The sequence below is a fragment of the Parus major genome, chromosome 2 (genome assembly GCF_001522545.3).
Source record: "Parus major isolate Abel chromosome 2, Parus_major1.1, whole genome shotgun sequence".
Taxonomy (NCBI): domain Eukaryota; kingdom Metazoa; phylum Chordata; class Aves; order Passeriformes; family Paridae; genus Parus; species Parus major.
This window is the reverse complement of record NC_031769.1, coordinates 47,018,146-47,043,768: the sequence shown is the minus strand read 5'-3', so window position 1 is coordinate 47,043,768 and position 25,623 is coordinate 47,018,146. Positions and strand designations below refer to the sequence as shown.

The 25,623-nt window shown below is 40.0% G+C and overlaps 1 protein-coding gene across 5 annotated transcripts in view; it reads left to right on the top strand.

The window, feature by feature from the left end:
• ELMO1 (engulfment and cell motility 1) overlaps nt 1-25,623 on the top strand; it is a 301,557-nt gene that overhangs the window by 27,782 nt on the left and 248,152 nt on the right. For 4 of the 5 annotated variants that reach the window (XM_015619184.3, XM_015619185.3, XM_019005769.2 and 1 more), the window contains one exon: nt 21,937-22,086. In XM_015619184.3, the coding sequence (XP_015474670.1) occupies nt 22,009-22,086 (78 nt within the window). In that variant the 5' untranslated portion in view covers nt 21,937-22,008. Of the gene's footprint in view, nt 1-21,936; nt 22,087-25,623 lie in introns of those variants that run through there. The other variant, XM_033511959.1, reaches the window with a different exon arrangement.

Sequence of the window (25,623 nt, the reverse complement as noted above, 5' to 3'; positions counted from 1 at the left end):
CAAATTTGCCCTTGCTGCAGTGAACAGAAGCTCATAGATGGATCACAAGACATTTTGGTACCTAGGTAAGGATATATATTTGCATATCTAATAGTATATGCCAACAATATGTGAACTGGAAAGCTTCAGGACATCCTTGTGAAGGATTTTGGGGTCACTAAAAATTATCAGTGGAACAGCTTCTGTGGCTTCATTGCAAATATCCACTTTTGATGTTACTCTAAAAGCCTGAGCTCATGAATCACAGAATAGCTGGGGTTGGAAAGGACCTTAAAGACCATCTGTCAGACCGATACAGACCTAAGCAAGTTCCAATCCCCCTGCCATGGGCAGGTACACCTTACACTACATCAGGCTGCTCGAGCCCTACCCAAGGTGACCTTGAACACTGCTAGGGATGGGGCATCCACAGCATCTCTGGGGAACCTGTTCCAGTGTCTCACTACTCAAAGATATTTTTCCTAACATCTAACCTAGGCCTACCCTCCTTTAGTTTAAAGCCATTACTCCTTGTCTTATCACAATATGCCTTCCCCATCTTTCTTGCTGGCTCCCTTTAGGTACTGAAGGTGCTCTAAGGTCTTCATAGAGCTTTCTCTTTTCCAGGGGGATCAGATCCAACTCTCTAAGCCTGTCATCATAAGAGAGATGCTTCATCCCTCTGATTATCTTTGTGGCCCTCCTCTGGACCTGCTCCACCAGGTCCTGCCCTTTGGGAAAAAAGGAAAATAAGAAAGACCTGGGGAGGTACCAGCCAGTAAGTCTCACCTTTGTGCCTCACAAGATCATGGGGTAGATCCTCCTGGAAAGTGTGCTAAGGCACATGGAAAGTAAGGAGCTGATTGATGAGAGCCAACATGGCTTCACGAAGGGCAATTTGTGCTTGACAAATTTGGTGACACTCTACAAAGGAGTGACAGCATTGGTGGATAAAGGAAGGGCATCAAATCTATGGGGACTTGTGTAGACATTTGGCACTGTCCAGCACAGTATCCTTGTCTCTAACTGGAGAGACATGTATTTGATTGATGGACCAAATTTGGATAATGAATTTTGTGCAAAGTCATGGTCAGAGAGCTGTGGTCAACAGCTCAGTGTCCAAGTGGACAGCAGTGATGAGTGCCATGCCTCAGGGGTCATTAATAGGACCAGCATTGTTGAACACCTTTGTCAGTGACATGGACCATGAGATTGGGTGTATGCAGCAAGTTTGCTGATGACACCCAATTATGTAGTGAAGTTGACAGGCTGCTCAGAAGATGTGGATGTGGACAAATTGAGAGATGGGTCTCTTGGTCTTGGTCTTGTTAAACCTGCTATTGTTGGATTCAGCCCATCTATCCGGCCTCTCCAGGCTTCTCTGCAGAGCACTCCTACCCTCCAGCACATCAACACTCTCCCCGCCCCCAGCTTGGTGTCATCTGCAAATCTGCTAATGATAAACTTGATCCCCTCATCCATGTCATCAATGATGATATTAAACCAGATTGGGCCCAGCACAGATCCCTAGAGGACACCCCTGGTTGCCAGCAGGATGCAGCACCATTCCTCACCACTCTCAGGGCCTGGCCTGAACTGTCTAGACAGTTCTTAACCCACCAAAAGAGTGCATCTGTCCAAGCCATGGACTGCCAGCTTTTCCAGAAGTATGCTGTGGGAGATGGATTGAGTTTCCCTTCCCCCAGCAGCTTTAGTTTAAAGCCCTCCTCATAAGCTTGGCAAACCTGTCAGGCTAAATGACTGCATTAAAAAAAAGTTTGTTTGGAGGAGCAGTGACTCTCATTAGCCTAATTGCTGTAACTGAAGAAGGTAAGCAATTTAAGTTGCAGAAAAGTGTTTTCTGTCATGAAGTGCAAACAGCAGTCTTGAAAGCTAAATTCAAGAACACATGCTTTGAACTTGCTTAGGTCTGTATCGGTCTGACAGAAAAGCATAGCTGATAGCTGCAGAGCAAAGAGTATGTTGGAAAAGCAAAAGAAAGAAGAAGGCTGTTGTATAAGGGAAGGAGTGAGTCAATAACATATGGTCTGTAAAACATGAAGACATTTTATAATGTGCAAAATTATTGTCTCTAAATTTCATCTTTTGTTAAGTATTAAAGCTATGATCTAAGACTTGTTTCTGGAAGGCTGCTGGTGTGTTTTTGGGTTTTTTTGAGGGATATTTTTTGTGTTTGTTTTTATTTCTGTTTTTTTAAGTCTCCAATGATAAATGTTTTTTTCTTGTTGCCCATGTGAGTTTGTGCTGGTACAACTGTGTGCATTTAACAATAGTTCATTTAAAATTACCATGTAATACTAATTAGTGAAACACCTATCTTTTTTTAAACAGCAAGAATTAATAGTCACCTTACTAGTGGAGACAAGGAATACCAGCTGAGAAAAATAGTTCTTGATTTATATTTAGATACTGGGGCCACAAACTTTAGAGCTAAGTGCCTTTACAGAAGGTAACAGTTGATATGAAACTGTTTTTGTTTCTTTGAAAACTGCGATTTGAAAAAGGCATTTAGGAAAACTTAAAATTATAATTTTGAAGGTTGCTGCAGCTACATATACAATTTGGTTGAGTCTCAGTAAAACTTTTAAAGGTCCAGTTAATTGGGAGGACATGCCTTAATGCTTTGCAATGCAGTGTGTCTATTCTGAGGGGATGTGTGCCATATTTGGGCTCTTTCCTATTGCACAGCTTTTATTGCGAAGTCACTCTCAAATCATGGAGCTTCTTGAGAGGTATAGCTGGGCCATGTGCACAGAATGTTTAATTGCTTCATGAAATGCAGTTTTATTTTGGAAGTGGTTTGTTTCTTCTTAAGGCTCCTGACTGATTTGCTAGTCTTATTGCAAGGGGAATATCAAAGTGATTTTACCCTATGCTCCAGTTGGGAACATAAGAGAATTAATATGAGCTATACTTGCTTCCAAAAGGATAGAATGGAGCTGTGCAAACTTAGTCAATAAAAGTTCAAATAAAATCACAATGGCTTTAATTTGAATTTCCCTTTTCACTAAAAAGTTACTAATTTCAAATCTAAAATAATTTTTACTTTGAAGTGAGGTTTGTGCTTATGATATAACAAGGAAGTGTTATTCCATCAGATGCATAGTATTTTACTGTTAGAGTTTTCTTTGCAAGTGAAAGGAAGAAAACCTTTTTTCTTGATATGAAAGGCCAGTCACTGTGTTATTGGGAAAGGGCTTTAATGACCCTAGCTTACCTAATGAAAACATTATCAAATAAACCCACATTAACAAATTTATAGGATGATATTTTTTATTCTGAATTGTCTTTGAAACTTTCATTTGATCTCAAATTATTTGTAGTGCAATAGTTGTTGGATGGAGATTTGCTTGGATTTTTTTATTTCATTTGTTTTTTTTTCAGGTCAATATGAAAACAGTTTTATTAATTTAAGTTTTATTTTTGTTTTGATGAGTCAAGATTTCTTTTTTTGCCATGTCCCTGTAAAAAGTTTAGTTAATGTTGTAGTTTAGGTGCTAATGTGAAGTTACTGTTTCAGATATATAAGTAGCCTTTAAAAGTAGACATATGAATAAAAAATCTGAAAAAAGTCTGACTTCTTATGTACTGAAGTTGCAGGGGTTTTCTTTAAATGATAGAGAGCTCGGGTAGGGCTGGGATTGAATTTGTTATATTTTCAGATTGTGGTATGTTGCAGTTTTATTTTAATGGCAGAGGCTGGAAGAAGCAAATTAATTGCTGTTGTGGTGTAGAGACATGTCGAAGTTTGAAGAATTATCGAGTTTGTGTTGTGCTGAATTGGAGTGATGAAGTACAGATAACAGGCCACAGCTGTAGCCACAAATTAGGCCTCTCAATTTGGTGCTGAAAGTATTGCACTAGAATTGCTTTTCTAGGATTACTGTGTGGAAAGTCTGATGAATAAAACCATATCTGAAATAGAGAAGCTAAAAATCCACGCTGCTGCTGCTCAGAAGGATTTTTGGGGCTTCATTGTTGTGAAACAAAGGTGACAACTTTACTAAAGCAAGAGCAGTGCTCAGGAGCTTTCTGTTCTTCAAGAAATGCCACTGGTTTTTGAATCTTAGCAGTTGCTTAAAGAGCTAGAGTTCTCAGTGATTCCTTCACCTTTTAGTCAGCATGGCTTGGGGGAAGGTGAGAGCTGTGATCCATGGTTTCATAACACTTGTTTTTACAAGGACTCCAACAAGAGTTGGGAGCACGGGGTTTACCAGGAGGTGTTTCTGTATGCTGCACAGACTTTGATCCATCCAAAGAACTGTGCAGAGGCCTTCCTACATAGGAAAGCTCCAGTGAGGAGGTAGGTCACCAGCTTATGAACTCTTGTGGGCACAGGAAACTTCAGAGTACAGGTATTGCTCTTGAATTCTGTGTAGCTACCCTATTGCTGTGGGAATATTAGTGCTCCAGGTATTTCCAGGCACAGGATAGTTGCAATGTAGTAGCAGATCAGATCTAACTTACAAGAATAATACTGAGCAGTGATAATTTTATTCACAGGGGTATTAAAAACAATCCCAAATTTACAGGCCTGTCCAGTGTTCAGGTTGGCTGTCAGACATCCTCATGATAGGTTCACAGATGGTCCAAGAGCAAGAGAATGAACTGGGGTGGACTGGCTGAAGCTGTCACAGCTGTTTTGTAGTTGCGTGTCTTATAAAATTGTCTGGGGCATTGAATTCTTATAAAACCAAGAGATAGCTATGGCCAGGCAAGATCTGCATGCAAACTTTGCTTATGTCACAAAAACAAATCCTTCAAAGGGCTGGAACCAACAAGATGCAGAGTAATAAAAGACTGTGCAAAGTGTCCCCCTCCCCTTCCTCAGATGTTCTTATTCAGTGAGTGTAGCTCTATCCCGACCTGCAACATCCTGCTCATTGTTTTTGTGCTAGGAGTTTCCTGAAATTTTCTCCATGGAAAATGTGACACACTTTAAAATTTAGAACAAATATCTTCTGCAATGGGACAGAACCAGAGGGATAAAGCCTCCTTCTGCATTGTGACTTTAGTTCACATTTGCATTCTAGTGAAGAACTCTGGTTGGCAAAGTGTCTGGAACATAAGATATTGAGATGTAAAGCCACACAGTTGTTCCTTGGATTTGAGAATTTATTTATGCACAACTTGGAATTGATAAATCCCTGGCCTTTTCAAAGGAGTCTTTATTTTTTCCTGCTGATATTTTAATATTTTTCAAATGCATGTGGCATTTTAATTGGTTGACAGATGACCAACTGATGGTTATGCACAGTAGCTGAGGCTATGTTACATTTGGGATGTACTATTTTATTGTTTGCTTCAGCCTGCTTTTGTGACTTTAAAACTTTAAATCTATAAATCCACATTTTTGCGGGAGGAAGTAAGATAGATGGCAATTCCAACATTTGGTGTACAAGGGTTTTGTTGCGGATTGTTTTCTTCTAACTCCTCTGTTCATATTTACTTTCATAATCTTGAAAAGCAAAAACATTAATAAATCAAAGTGGGTTAAAGATCAGACACGTGGTTTTATTTTAATAAGGGATAAAGCTGAAACCTTACTGAGTGTACATTGTTCAGCACTTGTTCTCTGGGGCATATGAATCAGTCCCTTCATTACTGGTCTGGAAGCATTTCCTTTTGTGGTTACAGTGTATTTTGATTAGAAAAACCAATGCAAGATAATACTTTGTGCATTACTTTTGGTGCTTGTGCTCATGTGCAAAGTTAATATTTTAAAAAGAAATAACAAAAAAATGAGCCTTTTGTGGCCATGTGAAGTTTTGATTCATGGAGTGAGTTTACTTGCTTGATTTATATCTGTCAGCAGGAAGGGGATTTTGAAAGAAGGCATAGTGAGCCTGCAAGCTTGAGAAAGAGTTATAATTTGCATGGTTACATCTTGTGTGTCTGGGACATGTTTTTCAAAGGCTGTAGGGCGAAGGGTGCTTTAGGGACTATTTGCTCTGTGAGTGTTGAGGAGGACAGCAGGAAATGTGAGTTTCTTCTAGCTTTTTCACATTGCTGGTTGCTAATATTTGGGACAGCATCCCCTGAAAGGATAAGGTTGGAACCTTGTGGAAGAGATAGTCAAAAATGAGAGAATTAAAGAATTTTAGAGCCATCCTCTCATCCCCCTTGCAGCCATACCTACACAACCACTCTCCCTCTCGCGTCTATCAGTATTGTTGAAAGAGGCTGCTAAATGAAGAAACCAGCTTTCTTTTTTGAACTTTTAACCTTTACAAAAGCTACTGTAATTGGCTTCTGCAGAGCATAGGTTGTTTCGATCTGACATTTAAAAAAAAATACAGGAAGAATGAAATATCAATGTACGCTTCTGGTTTTCCTAAATTGGCAGTGAAGGTCTTGCTTCCCCGTGCTTTAAAAGCCTGAAAAGTGCAGAGAGATATTGGTGAGGGTTGAAATGTGTCTGTTGCATCTCAGTTGGGATGTACTTTGGCTGAGATGAAAGTTCAGCAGTTGGTGCAAAATCTCCATCTGGAAAAAAATGGTTGGTGTATGTGTGAATGTAATCTCTTTGAGGAAGTGGAAGACGACTTAAAGAATGGGTCATGTAAAGGGAAATAAAACACTGTCAGAAAAGAAAAGGGGGGAAAAAAGTCAAAGGTGAGAGAGATGAATTGTACAGCCTAGGCTAAATGTATTATTTTGGGATTTCTTCTATGAATGAATATCCTGTTTAAAAATAAATAAACAAATATTTCCCTTCTTCATCCTTGTTAAAAAGAACATGGTAAAACTCCTGACAGTTGCTTTCCTTCTAAGAGTTGATCATGTGAAAATTTTATGTACTAAAAGCAAGGAAAGCATATTAAAGTCCAATCCATGCTTACTCTAGTGGGTCTTAAAACTGTCATCACTTTAAAGTCATGCAAGAGCAAAAATAGGATCTAAAATACAAATGTTTTTTGTCTCCAGTGACTTTTAATGCACATATTATAAGTCAATAATTAAAAACCCCTAAAAGCGGATCAAGGTGAAATCATGCCTTAGGTAACATTTAATCTAAAAGTGCTTGAAAACCCTTTTCAGGGGTATCATTACTATCTTTGTCATCTATATAGAAATGTAATATATTCTTGAAAACTTGAAAATTTAGAGGGCCACAGTTTGCCTGCAGAGACCTGTAGCCTTTCCTTCTCCTACACAGCCTAATAGCTGTGCTGAATACATCATGACATGTGGCATCTCAAAAGGAAAGTGCTCAACAAGGCTTTTTACTTCTTAGCTGATAGAGGAAATTGCCAACCTTTGGCATGGTTAAGTTTCTCCTAACAGAAAGCAGCAATAAATAGTATAGGTAACTTGGTTGGTGATATGCGATGCTACCTTGCTGCCCTCTTCCTTTTAGGATTCTTCTTTCTTAAATAAGGCTGGTTAATGAACCAGGGGAAATAGTAACAGATTTAGGAAAGGAACTGTTAAGATAGGCACCTCCTCAATTAACTGGCAGTAGTTCAGTTTGATCTTGCTAGAGATGAAACAGTTCCTGAGAAAATTGGCAACCTTCATGTCTGTGGGATTTTTCATCTTGTTATGTTATGCATCTTCAAAGCAAGCGAAGAGCGTTTTCTGTCATGTGCCTGTCTCTTTTAACATCTGTATTTCCATTTCTGCAACGAAATTATTAAAAGCAAAGGCAGGGGAGTAGGGTAGCCAGCAGCCATGCATTAATCCCATTGTGTAAAATGACAGAGATTATTTGGGTCCAGAAAGAGGTAACTGTGACAGGACAGGGGTCTTCCTGTCATGGGTGTGCTGAAAGTAAGGTGGCTGCCAAGAATGGTTGAACCAATGAAAGAGATGACAGATTATTTCTGAAAACAGCTTAAACTTTCAGTGCTCTAAAAGCAAAGCACAAGGTGTTTGTCAAAGTCACTTATATTAAATGATGAAAGCCTGAGTAAAAGGAAGAATGTGATAAAAAACAGGCGGTAGTTCCTTGCTTGGCTGTTTCACAGTATTTGCATTTTGATTGGCTCCACAGACATTTGTGTGTGCCTTGAGGATGCTTAACGTAAGGAAAAACAGCTTTATATGTAAAATGTCTATGAGGTTTCAGGCTTGGCCTTTACAGCATGTTCTGTGTGCTCTTTCAGTCTTGGCTTAAATGAAAATAATGGTGATGTTTTTGTTTTGCCTGGGAAAATAGTTTCCCTTGCTGATTTAGCTTAAAGTATGCAGTCACCTAGTAGTATATTTGTCATTTTGTCTTAGCAATGAATCTTTTAATGTGGTGGAGTAAGATAATTAAAACACATTGGAAAATATAGGCTAAAAAGGATTTGATCCCTTCTGTCCCATCCCAGAGTGCATATCTGGGGTCCTTGTGAGAAGCCCTGTCTGATGGATAATTGCTCTGAAATGCTCAAAAACAGCACAGACCATTTCCAGCAGATCCCAAAGCTGAATCTTCACTTCTACCTCTCTGGTTTTAATGGAAGGTGTTGTATTGAGTCTAAGGACTGTAGCAAGAAATAGGTAAGCCAGTCTCTACTTTCAGGACCTTGAGGGCTGGGAAGGGGGAAATACAGGGAGATCTGGGGGAGTAGTCTGTCCAATCACATTGCCCATTCTGGGTAATCTGTCAGCATGATTTAGGCACAATCTCCTCTAGCCTCTAAATGCCTCTCAACTACTCTGAGGAAGTGTGGTGCTCCATTTTATAGTTGGTGGTTGGAGGCACAGAGAACCAAAGGGCAAGCACATGGCCACACACCAAGCCTTTGAATAAAAGAAAATTAAACACAAGTGTTCTTGCTTCCAAGTTTAGCATCTTTGTCTTTGAAGCAGAACTCTCTGTTCATTTAAACAGTGTGATTGCTACATGTGGTAGAGAGTCCTCTTTAATTAGTGCTTTGGGGAACAAACTTGGAAGATGTAGGGTCTATTTGCAGGTAGGATTTTTAATTTTATCTTTTTGTGGTCTGTCTCTTATACTAGCTGCTAATGATTACATTCTTCCAAGGACACCAAGGTCAAATGAGAATCTGGGACTCTTGTGTCTCAAGAGGTTTATTTTGCAAATACTACAATATATTTTTATGACTTGTTTATTTGGGAGCGTTAGACTTTGTCCTGGGCACTGATGCAGTATATTTACCTATGGATACTTCTGCTTCAGAATTTTCCTCAAGTGCCTTAATTAGAGTTGGTGTAATCTCTCCAGCCCCCTCCCCAGTCCTAGTCAAAATTGTTGGAATAGTGGGTGACACCAACAAGCTAAGAGATGTGGCTGAAATAAATCTAATTCTTTAACACACCGAGAAAAGAGTTTGTGGAGGTTGTGTGGCCTGTAGAAATTGGCTCCAGAGTTTGGAGAATGAAACAGGGGAAAAGGAAACTTCAAAATGTCTTCAAAAGTATATTTTCCTTCACTCCTCATGTACCTTAAGAGGTTTTGCATGCCCAGATCAAGAAGAAGCAGTTGGAAACTGCATATTGTGGACAACAGATTGTTGTGACCCCTACATATATCATATGCAAGATATATGGAAGACAGAAGGGAGTCACATCCAGCTCTGACAGAACAGCCAAATCCCTTGTAGGGACAAGGGGAAAATGGAACTCAAGTCCTGGTCTTCAGAGATGGGGAGTCCACTTGTTATAGGGCAGGTTGTAAGTCAGCTTTGGAAATGGGACATCTCTTTCCTGAACACACTCATAACTCCAGATTAACATCTTGTGATGGGCTCTGTCTGTGATTCTGAGAATGCAGCTCAAGGACTCAATCAGAAGAAAATTAAGTATTCTTTCAGTAGAGATGTGCACTGTAGCTTTCTGGAAATCTTGTACTTTCAGTACAACCTGTAAATATTGCTTAATTTTGTGTAAAATTGAGAGTGGGTAAGACTCTCTGCTTGCTGTTTTTACCATGCTGCCAAACCTGTAAAGCTGTCCTTTAGTCTCCACAGCAGAGTAGAAATGCTTTACTGAAGAGCAGAAAGAGGACTACATTTTCTTTTAAAGTGATTGATACCTAAACCACACTTACTGCTTGAACAGCAGAGATCTAATGATGTTAAATTACTACTGAATTACAGATGAAAGGTGCCATAGAGTTATGTGTTCGGCTTTGTTTCCGTGTTGCTGTTTGCACACAAAGGACTTTCCAGCCAGGTGTTAGCCCTCCAGGAAGTTCAAAATGGTCAACTGCAGTTGACAGCTTTATTTGGAAATAGTTCAAACATGTCAAACTGAAATAGACAGTTACCTGAACAGATTTGCCACCCCTCACCCCCAACTGCAATGGGAAAATTTAATTTGGGAGCACTGAAATCTGAAAGCAAGAAGGATAAACAATGGTTTCCCTCACAGGGTTCTCGGTGAAGGGGTATTATTCTGTATTTCTGAAGATACAGACTCTGGCAATCATCAGGGAACTGAAAATGTACTTGGATTTAATCCAAATACTTTAATCTTTTAATGTCTGTTACAATTATAAAGCAGCTCATTGAATTAATGAGACATACTGTAATGAACTTAGTAATTGCATACTTTTACATCATTCTTCTTTATGGAATTGAATCTCAGCTGTGTGTCAAGAGCTTTGCACAGGTGAAAAAGTTTAAAATGAGCAGGTTATCATCCTGTTTTCCTCTTTGGCCTTGCACATTGCTTGTTGTGGTCCTCAGGCTTGGGTGGGTGAGTGGTGAACGCATTCAAGGGGCAAATCTGTCTGAAAGTCTGTTTTTGTTTTTGTGGGTTACTTTTTAGACACTTCATCTCTCTGAACTGGTATGTTGGACAAGTGCCAGTGCTGGCACTGGGGAGGGGGAGGCAAAGCTGGGACATTGGGGAAACAGACATCAGATGTGCTATGGAACTGAACTTTGCCATTCAGAGAGCTTTTTGGAGCAGAAAAAATTTATTTTACCAGAGAACATAAGGATGGTGGCTCTGAATGGTATATATGTATTACAATATTTTTAACATGAAATATGAGGATCCATTTTCTTTGGATACATAAGAAGTTACAGGTATGCATGCTATTATTCAGCAAAAGCATTGTGTCCATTTGCTGCCAGCATATCTCTCTTCTGCAGTTAGCAATTTTAAGTTCTTAGCAGGTAAAATGCTGGGCAATAACTCCTGTGTGGGACCAAGTTAGTATCAAATATTTGAGGAACTCTTATTTGTTTTTAGGATAATAGGAGTAAAGCATCGCACAGCAAGTGCTGGTTCATTTTGAATGGGTGTTTTGATAGAAGTTGATTGAGTTGCAGCATCGTCGATGACAATTTATGTTCTGGCTCCTGAGAAGAAAACTGCCACGAGTCTTCTTGCTGAATAATGTGGCTGGCAGAGTTCAGTCCTCAGTGCTTGTTGCTTGTCTGGATGCATGTATTGTGGGGAGGTTAAGCACTCAGTCTGTTGATTAGCCAATTTGGAAACAGTGAGTGTTTTGCTCATTCTTGGCATAACTCTGCATGTTCCCAGCGAGGCTGGAGCAGGAGCTTCAACTGGAGCGTGGCAATGGGGAAACACAGCTGTGCTGTCATCAACTTTTGACATAGTATTAGCTCTAGTCATCTCAGGAGTCCTAGAGAACCTTTGAAATTATGATTCCTCCTGAAATATACTTGGAGAAACAGATCATATGTACTACTAAAAAGGTGACTTTTTAACTGATAATGACTTTTTACTTGAACAATGAAGTGAACATATATACTAGACAAGCTGGTATTTTTTTATGAGTCAAGTTTCTTCAGTAAAGTGTTCCCACTTTTTTTTTTCTAATAATAAGACAATAGATATTAATAACACCTCTGTATAGCTTCAACTGCAGTGGCTGAAGTGGTGGCTGTCCTTTCCCACTCCCACCCCCCCTTTTTTTTTTTAATAGCTCACCATGATAGCATAAATTAGATTCAATGGGGGTCTAAGTTCACACATAGATTGTAATTTCTGAGTGAAATCATTACCTGTCTTGCTGTCCCCGCTAAAAGGGAGAGAGACAGTAGGCTTTTCAACTGTTGTCCGCTGCTTAAACTGCATGACTCCCTAGGGTTTTATGACTCAAACCAATAAAGGATGATGTTTGCATCACTCTTTCCTCTTTCCTTGGGCCATGCAGATTTTAGTGTTGAACAAAGAGTGCAGTGAAATTATGGGGTGACCACAAATTGTACCCAGTGCTTGAATGTCATGTATTAGTCCGTAACACAAACACATTTTATGGCAGTTTTCTTGTCAGAAGTAAAGTTCCACGTTGATCTTTAAAATTTTAGTTCAAGTTACTGAAACCTGGGATACTTTCTGAATGACTGCTCTTGCATGCCAGATGGGAAGAGTTATGGAGATTGTTGTTCCTAACTTGTAACCAACGGCTGGTTTTAGTGTGTTGCAAGAATTTTTGGCATAGAAGGCAACCTGCCACAAAAGCAGGTCTTTTTTGCTCATTGTATGCATGCTTAAGTACAGAAGAGGCACATTATTGGAACACAGATGGGCAGGCTATGACTTCAAGAGTGCTTAGAGACAATACATCAGTGTACTTAGAGAATCACAGAAAGGTTGAGGCTGGAAGGGACTCCTGGAAGTCATCTGGTCCAACTGCCCTGCTCAAATACGCTCATCTGCTGCTCACAGTTTTGTAGTAGAGAGAGTAAGGGATACTCTTATGTTGAAATATCTGGATCTCCTGTTAATAAGTGTCACATATAATACAGTTTACCAAGCTTTATGCAGGACAAATCTCCCCTGGATATGGGCTGGGTGAGCAGTGTTGGCACTGCTAAAATCTTGCAGTCGGATTTTTTCCAAAAAGTTTCTTGGAGCCCTCCAAAGTACAATGGAGTACTGCCCTGTTCTTGTGTTCTTTAGTATCTTTTTGCTTGTATCTTGTCTTACAGTGATCTTATGGTTAACATGACTGTATAATTGAAATGATCAGATATGCAAGCTCCTCTTGATCTAGAATTATAAACAATGGCCCCAAGGTATGTGTCAGTATTGAAAAGGACAGTGATCTCTCTTTGGGATGTCCCAAAACACAGATTCCAGGCTTGCAGGTACACCAGCTGAGCAGTACTCAGCAAAGCAGGATAGTACCAGCGTTAAGGATGGGCATAAGCACACTAGTTGTTTTGGGATGTGACTTTTCCTACATTTGTTACTTAGTATTTCTGTTTCCAAAGTGGGTTTTATGATGTCCATAAAAACTCTGGCTTAGTCTTGACCTTCTATTTTAATGCAGAATAGCTCAAGTTATTCCACAAATGTTAGCTATAGGCAAAGTCTCTAATATTAACTGTGCCATGCATTTTTTTTCTCTGAGTGTTTTGTCATATGCTGTCTAGTTTTGCTGAATGTCCTTCAGAGAGCCAGCACTGGGAGGTCCACAAGTGTTAAGGACAAATTATTCTTTGTGACTATGAGAGTGAACTGACAGAGAGCTAGGAGCCTGCAGGGGTGGATTCAGAGACTGTATAGTGCTGGGAAGTCAGAAAAACATGGGGTGTTTTGACTGTTAGATGTTTTCATGCACAGATCGCAGTAAATATAAGAGGAACACCTCTGGACGTGGGGCTGCTTTCTGCTGCAAGATTACTGACAGGTGGTTTATTTCCTTCTCTTGTTTTTAGTTATCTTTTATGGTATGATAGAAGGTTCTGAGTTGGAAGGGACCCTCGGGGGTCACTGAGTTTAACTCCTGGCCCTGCACAAGACACCCCAAGAGTCAAACCGTGTTCCCCAGAGCGCTGCTCAAATGCTTCTTGAACTCAGACAGGTTTTGTGCTGTGACTGCTTTCCTTGGGAATGTGCTCCAGTGCTCAGCCACCTTCTGGGTGAAAAACCTTTTCCTAATATCCAACCTAATCCTCCCCTGACTCAGCTTCACACCATTCTCTTGGGTCCACTCACTAATCTCCAAAGGGAGGAGATCAGTTCCTGCCATTCCACTTCATGAGGAAGCTGCTGACTGCAGTGAAGTCTCTTCCAGGCTGAGCAAGCCAAGTGACCTCAGCTGCTCCTCATATGAATTCCCCTCTAGATCCTTCACAGCCCTCTTTTGGATGACTTCTAGTAGCTTTATGATTCTTGTATTGTGGCACTCAAAATTGCACATCTCTGAAGAGCAGTATCAGTGCCTGACAAAAGGATAGTGTCTTCAAAATTTCTGTGCCCTCCTCACACTCACAAGTAGTACCCACCCTTTCTTTTGCTGTTTTCCTTACTTATGGTGAGAATTAGCCTCTGCTCATGCACTGTAGAATATCACTACTACTATTTTCCATAGGATTTTTCTATGTAGAATGATTACATTAGAAAATAATGCTGTTAGTTTCAACCTTCAACATCCCGTCTCTGCCATCAGTTAACTTGTTTTTTTCCTTTAGCATTCACACACCTCTGCTGCCCTCTCTTCTGCCATTTGACTGCTTACTTCCTAGCATTTCCATTAGTTCCTCTGGATTTATAATGAACGTTGATAGAGTAACAAATTCTCTTTGGATTTTATATTGCTGGTTCATCCTCCTTCCAGCAGGAAGTTTAGGGTTTTCCCCAACTTTGAGCTTATCGTCTTGTATCTGTCATCTCCTTTGCGATATAGCCAGTGGTCCTTGTTTTGATTCAGCTTCTGCTGTATTATCATCTTGACTCAAGGTGCTCTCTTTCGTGTCCTTTCTAGCCCCCTGATTTATCCAAATGCCAGGAGAGTATGAGGTATCACAGCCAGATCATGATATTAGTAAAAAAGAGGACTATGATATTTTCTTATTTTTTTACCCTTAATTGAGTTTTATGCAAAATTTTCAGCACTTCTGATGAACTTTCTCGGTTTCTTTTCAGCTTGTTTTCAACCAGCCTGTAATTACCTTATCAAATTCTCAGTTTCATAGGACTCCTTTGGAATGTGCTTAATTTAAACATTAAAAAGCATCACCCCTTTACCTGCTCCCCCTCCCCAAAACAAAACAAAACAAAAAATGCCTCCATCCTTTCAAGCTGTAATGCTTTGCATTGCTTTATTTTGTTTCACAGGGTCAATTCAAAAAGTCAGGTCCTTTTTCCTTTCTTCTGCCCTCCAATTTTCTTATGCTGAGAACTTTGATTTTTAAGTCACAACCCTTTAAGAACAGTAGGACCACTGGCTGAAATTGAGGTTTTATGTTTTCCCCATCACTTCCTTTCTACCTCGCAGGTTAAGTGAGACAACCCTGAAAGGTTGGAAAAGAAAACTATATTTTCCGATCCAAATCTATATTTGGTTTTTAAAATTATATTTGGATTGGGATATTTTTTTGCTACTTGCTTCAGTTTAGAAACATCTGGAGTCAAGCCAAATGATGAGAAACAACCCTAAATGAAGTGGGCAAGCCATGTAAAAACTGAAAAGTAGATTAAGTAAGTTAGTTTGTATTCCGAGTAGCATTTCATTTTGTTTCTGTACTATATACCTGCCATGGTCTTTAAATTTCATATGCTAGGCAAGTACTCAGAGTAGTTGAAAAATCATGTTTTTGTTTGTGAAACCTTAGATCTTTGATGGCTGGATTGTTATTGGTGGGGGGGTTGGGGGTGGGTTGTGGTGGTGCATTTTGGGTTTTTTTTAGGTTTTTTATATTTTTTTTAAAGATTAATATTTTTATTTATTTATTTATTGACATTGTCTTTTGAATACTTCAATTAGATACTTTCCTGGTCTCTAGTTTGAAGGACTCCAATATTAACAACTTTAGTGGACAGAGCATCTTTGTCTGACTGGATGGTATATGTGAATTAATGAAATTGCCACAAAGTTTCAAATAGAAACTTGAGTAATCAAAACTAGTTCTTTTGTCCTCTTACTAATTACTAACTAGATGTTCCTCAGTAAAGGGAGAATGATCTTCCAAGAAGCAGGAGAGTTCATTTTAAAGAAGTACCTGAATTTTTCTGATATGCTTCAATATATGCTCTAAAAGCAAGACCAGACAGCCTTCTTGCTTATATTCGGAGTACATTCACTCTATTGTGTTTTCTTCCACCTTTTCTTTTGAAGTGCTTTTAAACCTATTTTTGCTCTTTAGTTTTGAAGAGTGTTCTATTTGAAAGTGGCCTGGCCTGTCAAGCATAGTGAAACCTCAGCCATATAAAATGCTTCCCAAGAAGAGGAACAAGTTGACTGTGGATAGAGAAAATGCGTGGACCGAAATTGTGAAGAAAGGTTATGGATACACTGGGAATGAGACAGGTGATAACCACACAAATATTAGCTGTCTTTCCTGGGCAGCTTTACCAGTGGCAGAAACTGTCCTGTTCTGTACATTTGACACCCATAATCCTAAAATCTCCTCCAATACTAGGTCTTCACATATTTTGGAGAGGAAGGGTGGTGTATTTAAACCTGAAGGGTCCAAAGCTCACTTTAACGTAATATTAAATATTTAATTTGTGGTTTAATGATGCTTTATAGATCAGCAGACTTAGGGTTCAGCATCAAAGAAATGCTCCCGTTTGGAAGTTGATGGACTGCTCTGAACCATGGAAGCCAGGTGAGGGGCTCAGGTGTTCCTGCAGTGTTGGTGGCTGCTGCAGAGGGGTAACACCCCTACACAGGTTCCCTGCTTTTTGAGACCGCTGTCTTTTTTCCATCCCTTGCTAGAGTGTAGCTTCTGTAGAGCTTTATCTTCCATTTGTGTAAAAACATCCACATATTTTATTGACATGGGTCTGCTGGGCCTTTGACTCCTGTCTGGTTCAGGGGTGAATAGCACTGAATGCCTAAGAAGGAAAAAGGCAGCATGAAAGCCTTTTTATGTACACAAAGTGTACATCCAGCCCCCTGGCTTCTCTGCCCTGTTTTCATTTCTTGCAGAGATGGTAGAGCATGTTTACAGCTCCTTAGACTCAGCTGTTCAGTCATGCAGTTTAACTCCAAAAATAACTCTCTTGGGGGATATTAATCCAGCGTTGGATTATCTTTCTAAAATCGTTAATCAGACTTGGTCCCCGAGGGACCTTCCAGCTGAACTTGCCACTTAGGTTCTGTTTGCTGGGGCGGCGGGAGCCAAGCGGAGGAAGCTGATGAGGTTTGACAAGTGGTTCCTTATGTAAGGTGCCGAGCAAAGGGAGCTGTGCCTCTCCTCCTGCTCTGGGGCCGGCCAGGGCTCAGCTTCCTGCCAGCACCCACCGCATCCTGCTTGGCCCTGCTGCCCTCACTGCCTTCCCATCACCTCCAAGAAATGCCATGCAAAAACCTGCCTCTGTCAGGGGGTGGCAGGATCAGTGCCAGCTCCAGGTGCTGTATATGCTGCCTTTTGTCCAGGCAGGAGAAACACGTGCTTTGTTTCATTAAATTCTCAAGTGCACATGGCATTCCTTCAGTCACTTTCTAATCACTAATTTTCTTACTCTGGCTGTTCGTGAAATGAGCTCTTTGAATATTACCTCTATTCTGTAAAAGAAGAAATAAGTTTTTCTAGGCTGCTGTTTACATTTATGAGCAGAGCTGCAAGTCACATAGCTCCTATTAGCCTTGCATTTTTCTTCTGTCTGTGGAGTAAGAATAGAATTTATTTCTTGAGAGATGTGCTCTGATAACTTTAAGTTATTTAAAGTACTTTAAGATCTTTGTATGGAAAGTGGCAATGAAATTGCAAAACAAGTCTGAATAAAAAAGAGTTCCACTGAGAACTAATTTCATACACGAATAAAATCCTGTTTTCCACATGCAGTGCATAGGTAGAAGAGAAAAATTCAATATATTTTACTGACATTTGTGCTGAATGAATCCTTCAGAGCCAGGCAGGTAAATCGAGAGCTTGCGTATCTGTGTTGATGCATTTTTACATTAAATTTAACGTACTTTGATTTCCAACTTGGATGTTTATTACTCTGACTTAGTAGACCACAGGAATTCCTTCATGGTGTGGCTGAAATGCATAAATGTACTGTATGTGGTAATAACAATAAATTGCAATATTGACACTTTAATGGGATAATCTGTCATAGTTCTGAAAAACCATATTGATGGAAGAAAGTATATTCGAGTGGAAGACATTCTTTGATTGTGGTTTTTCCCCTTGAAAGTATAAAATAGCGTGCTGTTGAGCATGTAAATTGCTTAAACTTTCTCCAGGTTACATCTCCTTGCATGCATTAGGGAAAACAATGGGAATTTGCCTTCCTTTTCCTCTGACCCCCTCCTCCCCTTCACACACTCATGCCTGCACATGCGTCCTTCTCGCCTTCAGATTCTGCCTTGAAAATAAATGTTGTAAAAATGAGTTGGGAAGTTGCTGTTACATGTCAGTGCTTCTCAGATCCCACTGGGAGAGAAAAAGGAATTGTACTTGAGAAAACTCCATAACTAGGCCCTTCAGCGACATCCCTGTCCTTTCCACTGTTTGACTGCTGCTGGCATAACAAAAAGCAGCTGAAAACAGTTCTAGTTCTTCATTCACATAATGAAAATTGCTTACTAAATTGGAACAGTTTCAAACCAGTATTTGTGCCTTCCTTATTTTGCTGGGCAGTGTCTAACACACTGTGTACCGTGGGAATAAATAGTAGGTAATTTTGAATTGTCAGCACTGTAGGTTGCAAGATTTTCTCTACAGTCCTACTTTTGGAATGACAACTAAATACCAATTTTGGCCTTAAAAAAAAAATCCAAAAAGTATATTTTTTTTCTGACATTGCCACATAGGTAGAACAAAACTAAATTATCTTTTGTGTGTTGCACTGGATCCATAGGAATATAAATTACGAAGGAAGAAGTCAGCACATTTAACTAGGATATCCACTGAGAAACAGAAACAAAGTGATGATTTTATATGCTTTTCAGCATTCAGACCACATTGTTATCTTTGAGTTGGTCTTCTGGTGGGAGAAGTAGGACTACATCCATTTGTATTAGTTGAAGATTTGTCACTTTGCTTTGTGTTTTATGACTGTATAAGCATACGTATAGTAATAATTATAATTATGGAGGAGATCTGTGCTAGCCTACATTAAAACTAGTCACAATGAAATTGTCTGCTGGATGCTGTGGCAGACTTCTCTTGCACCTTGCTTTGGAATGTAAGTGCTTATTTTTCATAGCTGAATTTGATTAACTTACCATCAGCTTTCCTTGTCTCTTCCTTCTTAAACCTTTCTTCCTGTGTGAGTCAAGACAGCCCACAACTTGCTACAGCAAAATGAGGGTTAATGCCCTCGTATGCATGGGAAAATGGAAGTTTTCTGCAAATTTATTGCTGTGTCATGTTTGTCCTACTTTTGTACTTACAGCCGTGGTCATGAATCAGTGTTTTTTCTCCAGCATTTATTATGACCTTTGGAGGAAAGATATTGGGCCACAAGTTACTTCTTCTCAGTCAAAAGAAACTGTGTTTGCCCATGCAATAGGTTTGATTCTATGGTTTTTCTAAGTCTCCCTTCTTTCTCTTTAGATATGTGATCTACACATTATTTTTTTTCATTAAAAGTGTAAGAAGAAACATGATGGGGGAAAACAAAACTGTTGAAAATAAAGGCTTACTCAGCTGAAGCTGTCCTCAGTCAAGTGTGTCTGGCAGGAGCTGCTGCTGCTGCTCTTTTTGTGTTGTGGCCAGCAAACTGGGGCTCTGGCTGAGGCTTCCAGCATCCCTCCTGCCAGGGATGGGGATGCCAAGGCAGGGAGCAGCCTGGCGGTCAGGCACTGGGTGAGTCAGCCCCACTTCAGCGCTGCAGACAGTTTAATACCAAAACATCGGCAGGCTGAGAGTACCGAGGACTGCTGAGGAGGTGGGAACACCGGCACTGTGAGTGTGGGAGCAGAAGGTGCCAAGGTCTCAGTTTCAATTGACTGTCGAGGTGGATTAACAGCTCGTTGCTGCCAAGAAACCTCACTTCTCCTCCCCTCTCCCATGTTGTATCACCTTTGAGTAGCTGTTTGACTCAAACATGGTAAAAAACAGATGACCAAATTAGTTTTTGGTTTTTCTGGGGCTTTTTTTTGCTGGTCGATTGAGCCAGTGCACTGCACAGCAAGGACACCACTGCTTGAGAATACAAATGGTGACTGTTTGGTGTTTTGGGGAGAAATTGTGGGAACCTTGCATCTGCCAAGCCTCTATGGGGTAGAAAACAGCCAAAAGCAAATGTCTGATTTTCTCAATGACCAGCAAGCCAGCTGCATGCTTTAATTGCATCTATTCCCTGTTCCTGTAACATCCACCAAATGTAGACAATATCACAGTGTTTCTTAATCACATTGTTTAGTCTTTCAAGGCACTTCCTGCAATCCAGTTGTATTTATAGAGCGTCCATTGTCTTATTTACTGCCTTGAGCCTTGCTTTGTGGCAATGTGCGATCCTGTCGGCGTCAGAACTGCTGTTGTTGGAAATAAATTGCTGTAGTGTTAAAGTTCATAAATTGCTTTTATATTATGTGTTGAGAGCCCTATGTAAAATGTAGCAGAGCTTGCAGACAGAGGACTGAGCCTTTTCAGAGCAGAGGCACACAAGAGAAAAGGAAAGACAGAGACATCCAGAAGGCTGGATGAACTCACACTTATAAAAGTAGTCTGAGACAAAGGTACAACATTTCTTAATAAAGGGATGATTTCACAATTTTGTTCAGACCAACCTGAGCTCCGGCTTCTGCTGCAGTTGAAGCAAGGTCATTAGAGTAGGTTAGTTGTAGGAGCCACTGAAGATGGTCAAAGCCTTTTTTAACCAGTTTGTGTTTTGGATGTCTGGTATACTCAGCTAGCTCCTCTCTTGCCTTAGCTCTTTGAAGGGATGTATGTGCAAACATGTCTCCATGCTTTCACCACTTCCTTCTCTTTTTCTGCTAAGAAGAAGTGGGGCTGCACCGCTGGGGATTTCTACAGCTTCTCTTGTTTTGTGATACGTGGTGGCGCTCTGCTGGGTCTCAGCAGAGCATGCAGGAAACACCATGGTTGCTGTGGAGGGCTTGGCAAAGCGAGCAGGAACCTCCCCATCTGCAGAGGGGTGCACGGCTGCTGTGTCTGAGAACTGTGGAGCTTTGCTACTAGAGAGGGTGTCCTGCCACCACTGGGCTGAGAGAGGGCTGCAAAAGCTTTGTTTGCAAGCCCAGAGAGGCACTACACACTCTTGACAAACATTTATGATTGCTGTAGGGAGGTTATAAACTTTGATGAGTCAAAAGAGACAGAACTTGAATTGTGCAAAACCTGAGGGTTTGGTTCTTCCCCTTTCCTCTTTCCCTGAAATTCCCAGCTCTCAGTACTTGACAAGAGATCCTGTTGATAATCATATTCTTGCAGAATTATGACGTGTTACATAGCTGACTATGTCACTGTGAATGTACAGTACATCCTTGCGTATTCACGTGTCTGAGATGTACCATAAAGAAGTATTTATATGTGGGTATCTCTGGATCCCTGAGGTGAGGATGTGTGTGCGTGTGTGTATGTATATGTGGAAACGGCTGTGTGTTCTGCCTTCTTCCTGACATACTGGTTGCTATAGTGCAGTGATCTATTTGTGAACACCCAGAAGATCATTGCTATAGTTAAAAGAAACAGTGTTTCCTGGCCATAACTTCCTGGGCAATCTCTTCCGAAGTGCCAGCATTAACCGATTCGGTCACCTTCCCTGGGACTCCAGGAGTGACACTGTAACTGGAGCTTTCTCTAGTTTGTCGCTTTTTCCCCACCAGCATATTTAATAATATTTAAAAATAGTTTTTCTATTTAAATCTAATGCATGCCTATTATTCACCGTACATTTCAGTGCTTCAGCCATCTTTCTAACAGGCTGTCGAGCTGTGCAGCGCGTCGTGGCGTTGTGTCCTGTGTTTGCTCCTGTAATGTGTGCCATTCTCCTGCTCCTGCACATGCACACACATTTTCATCCACCTGCCCAGCCAGGGGAAATGTAGGAGACTGAGACAGCAGCGCTGGAGTTCTGCCTGAACTGCTGTAATATTATTTTTTCTTTTTTTTTTTTTTCCCTCTCTCCCTGCAGGTGTGAATGAGAGAGACTCTCTGCAGTATTTAGTGTCCAGTTGTACTGGCTCCGAAGAACAGCAGCATCGCAATGCCCCCTCCTGCTGATATAGTGAAGGTGGCGATAGAATGGCCAGGTGCCTTCCCCAAGTTAATGGAAATAGATCAAGTAAGTGCCTGTGTACCTGTCATCAGCTGGCCCTGCTCACGAATAAGTTCTCCTCTGCATGTCCTTCTCTGCATTTATGTTTACTTCAATGCATGTGCATTTTTCTATGAGTGTATGTGGGGTAGACAGTTATTTTATAAGGGGTTTAACCCTCTTCCTCTCTTACTGCTTAAGGTTTTTGATGTGTTTAGCTGGCTTCTTCATTTGCTTTTTCTTTCTGAACAGCTGTTTGAATAAGGCATTTAGTTCTTATGTGACCCACTTAACACTTTTGTGCCTTAGTTTGTTGTAAAATTGTGGTAGTGTTGTCACCTCTGGGTGGAAAGTCTTCAAATTTCTAGTCAGTGCTTTGCATTTGGAGTAGAATCATTCTGAATGGTTGCAGCAAGTGAAGATTTTGGAAATTAAGTAGTGGTGTAATGTGAGCAAGGAGGATTTTTGTTCTCTCCAGGAATCTCAGGGGTTGTTCTGTTTAGTTCTAAAGCAATGGTCCCATGGATAGACTGGAGGCAGTGTACAAAAGTTAACAAGTTCAAAATTATGAATTAAAAACTCTTTTTAGGAAATTGTGGTGGGGGAAAGCAAACAAAAACAGGTTATACAAGAACTGTGTTTTATATCCTAGACTTCTCTGAGATTGTTTTTGTGGCCCACGTATTAATATTAAAAGCAACCTCTTTAATATTTAACAGCTTACCCTTAACATTTTGAAGTCCTTTTACTTGGTTAGAATGATTATTATTTCTGTAAATAGTATTCAGAGTGAAGAAAAGCATTTTATAATGTGCTTTAGACCCTGGTGTGTCTGGGGACTCAATCCATTATAAAGGTCTATTAGAGAGGAAAGTGTTTGACTTCACACTGAAAATGTATTACTGAAATGGGTTAGTAATTTCTTCATGCAGTGCAATGAGTTTCACTTGTAGTTAAACCTTTTGTGGTACGTGCCTGGGAAATTCCTGTGTGAAATTTGAAGAAACATGGTACTAGAGGGTGGCTGGAATCACAGCAGTATGATTTTTAAGCATCCTGAAAGCCCTCTTTGAAGGAAAAGGGAGTTCCCAAGTGAAACCAAACTTTGCAAGTTGACTTTTTTGACCTCCAAGCTTTTCCATTTGCATTTGCTGAAATTTTTCAGTAAGTATAGAAATATTTTGCCTTCTGGAGTGAAGAATGTTTTACTTTTTTCTTCTTATTTAACAAATGGTAGACACTGCACACTGTGTTCAGGGAAAGATGCATGTTAGTCATGATGAACTAAGTACGGTGGGGACAAAACTGAAAAAATATTATCAAGTCTCCTTTCAAACAGCAGTAAAATAATATGAAAATGATTCGGTTTAATTTACAAAAAGCTTAAAGTAGCTATCAAAAACTACTCATACCTTATCTGTAATATTAGCTTACTTTCCTAGTACCTTGTTTTTAATTTTATTATGTAAGATTTGAAGGCAACAAGAAAGATCAATGCTGAATTATATTGGGTAAAACTCCTCAGACACAGCCTGCCAAGTTATCTGCAAGATTCCTCAAGCCACTTTATAGGTAGGAGGAGGAAGAAGAGGGAAAGTGAGGCCAGAAGGGAGAAGACTTAACACCAGCCTGCTCCCAATGTAGAGAGAAATGGAAATGAGGGAATGAAGTTTGAGAGTCTCATCCCTCCCCTTTCTGACATGGAAATATTGGAAAGGAACATCCCTTCCTTTTACCCATGCACACAAACAGGGGTATTTATCTTTTTCAGGGCTGGGAGCAATGTGGGAATGAGCCTTGAAAATATATAGGGTGATACATCAGAACACACAGCTCTGCCTTGATTCACTTAGTGCTAACTTTTCCTCAATCTGTTTCCTTTAAAGCAGCTATTCAGTAGAAGAGCTATAGTGGAGGAGATGATTCATCCCTCAGATGGCTAGCTGTCGGAGATGATAAAGGGGAGGAGGGAGAAGGAAGGCAGAAAAGAGAAATTACTTACCCACTGACCAGACACTGTATCCAGTGCCTGTGTCCCAGGTGGGATCTGCTCATTCAGCCACCATTTGACATATATTCAGAAAATCCTAAAAACTTTTCCATACTGGTTTCTTCTCTCTCTTTCTTACCATCAAGAAAAAACAGTATCTAAATTAACAGTACTATAATATTATTTTTAAAAAAAACACCCTGCCACTGTAGCATGATGCCAGTCCTTTACCTTTCAGGGTACTGAGGCTATTCCAAAAACTGAAGTACAAATACCATATCAGAAATCAGAAGAAAATCTGACAGGTTTTTTAAGGTTGCTTATTGCATATATTCAAAAACATTTATTTATATTCAGTTGCACATTATCCTAATTTACTTGCTGTGTATATGCATGTTTTGCTTAGCAATGAAGAGAGTAAAATATTTTCAAAGTGAAAAAATGTCACTGTGAAAACATTTCTGAAACCAGAACCATTGACAGTGGTGTACTGGAAGGTGTTGGGCCCTAAAAAAGGCTCATGAGTATTTTTTCCATCTAATGGTATTAAACTTTACACTCCCCTTCAGATGCATGACTTCTGACAACTTGGACTTCAGGAGGCACAGAGCCTTTTCAAGTTGAGGTTTCTCATTGCATTTCTATAGGTTTATTAAACTGGCTTCACAGTGGTAGTTTTAAGCTTAATCACACAAAATTAGTTTCACTCAGGGAGATCCCGTGCCAGAAAAATGAATATATAATTAATTACCTTTTGGAATTAACCTCTGTGTCTGCTTCCAATGCATGTAAAGAAAATTTTCTTCTCATTCACTGACATGTACTATTTGATGCCAGGGTTTTACAAGTGCTTCTTTCTTGGAAAGTTGCTTTAGACAAGGAGAGCAAATCTCTTATTTACTGCCCTTTCTCTTTTACCAGGTGGGAACCAAAGTTGCAATAAACCTGGCAATAAAACCTGTATGCATTAAAATTTATTATAAATCATGTTCTTCTTAAGAGATGAACTTGTTTGAATTCAGTTACTCTCTTCTAGGATACTTGGGGTTTCTTTAAGTTTCCCTGCCCAATTCCCTTTTTTCCTTAATTATGAATTAGAAAAATAGCATCCAGACCCCTCCCTCCTCCCTTAATCTGTACTAGCACTATTAAAACTCTGCCCAAAATTAATTTTTATATATGAAGCTTTGACTGTGGCTTTAAGAACTGTGTATAGCATTGATCTTTCATGCTTTAGTCTTTCTGTCATGTAAGGGGAGGAATGGAAATGAGTTGGTGTCTGAATTTGCATTGGGATCTTTTTGTGGACGCTTTAGCAATGCAGTCTGAGGAAGAAATGGATGGTAGATGCTGACTGTCTGTTATCTTTTTCTTCACTCTTCTGCCTGATTATTCTAGAAGATGTTAAGAATAGGACTGCACAGGGTCTGTACAGGTGAACCCGGATGCAGGCTAGTCTATCCTCTCATCTCTTTGTTTGTCCCAGAAATAGCTATTTCATAAGAGGGTGTTATTTCTTGTGTGCAGCAAAAGCCTGCATGCTTTAATTTGTGCCCATTATGTATAATTCTTAG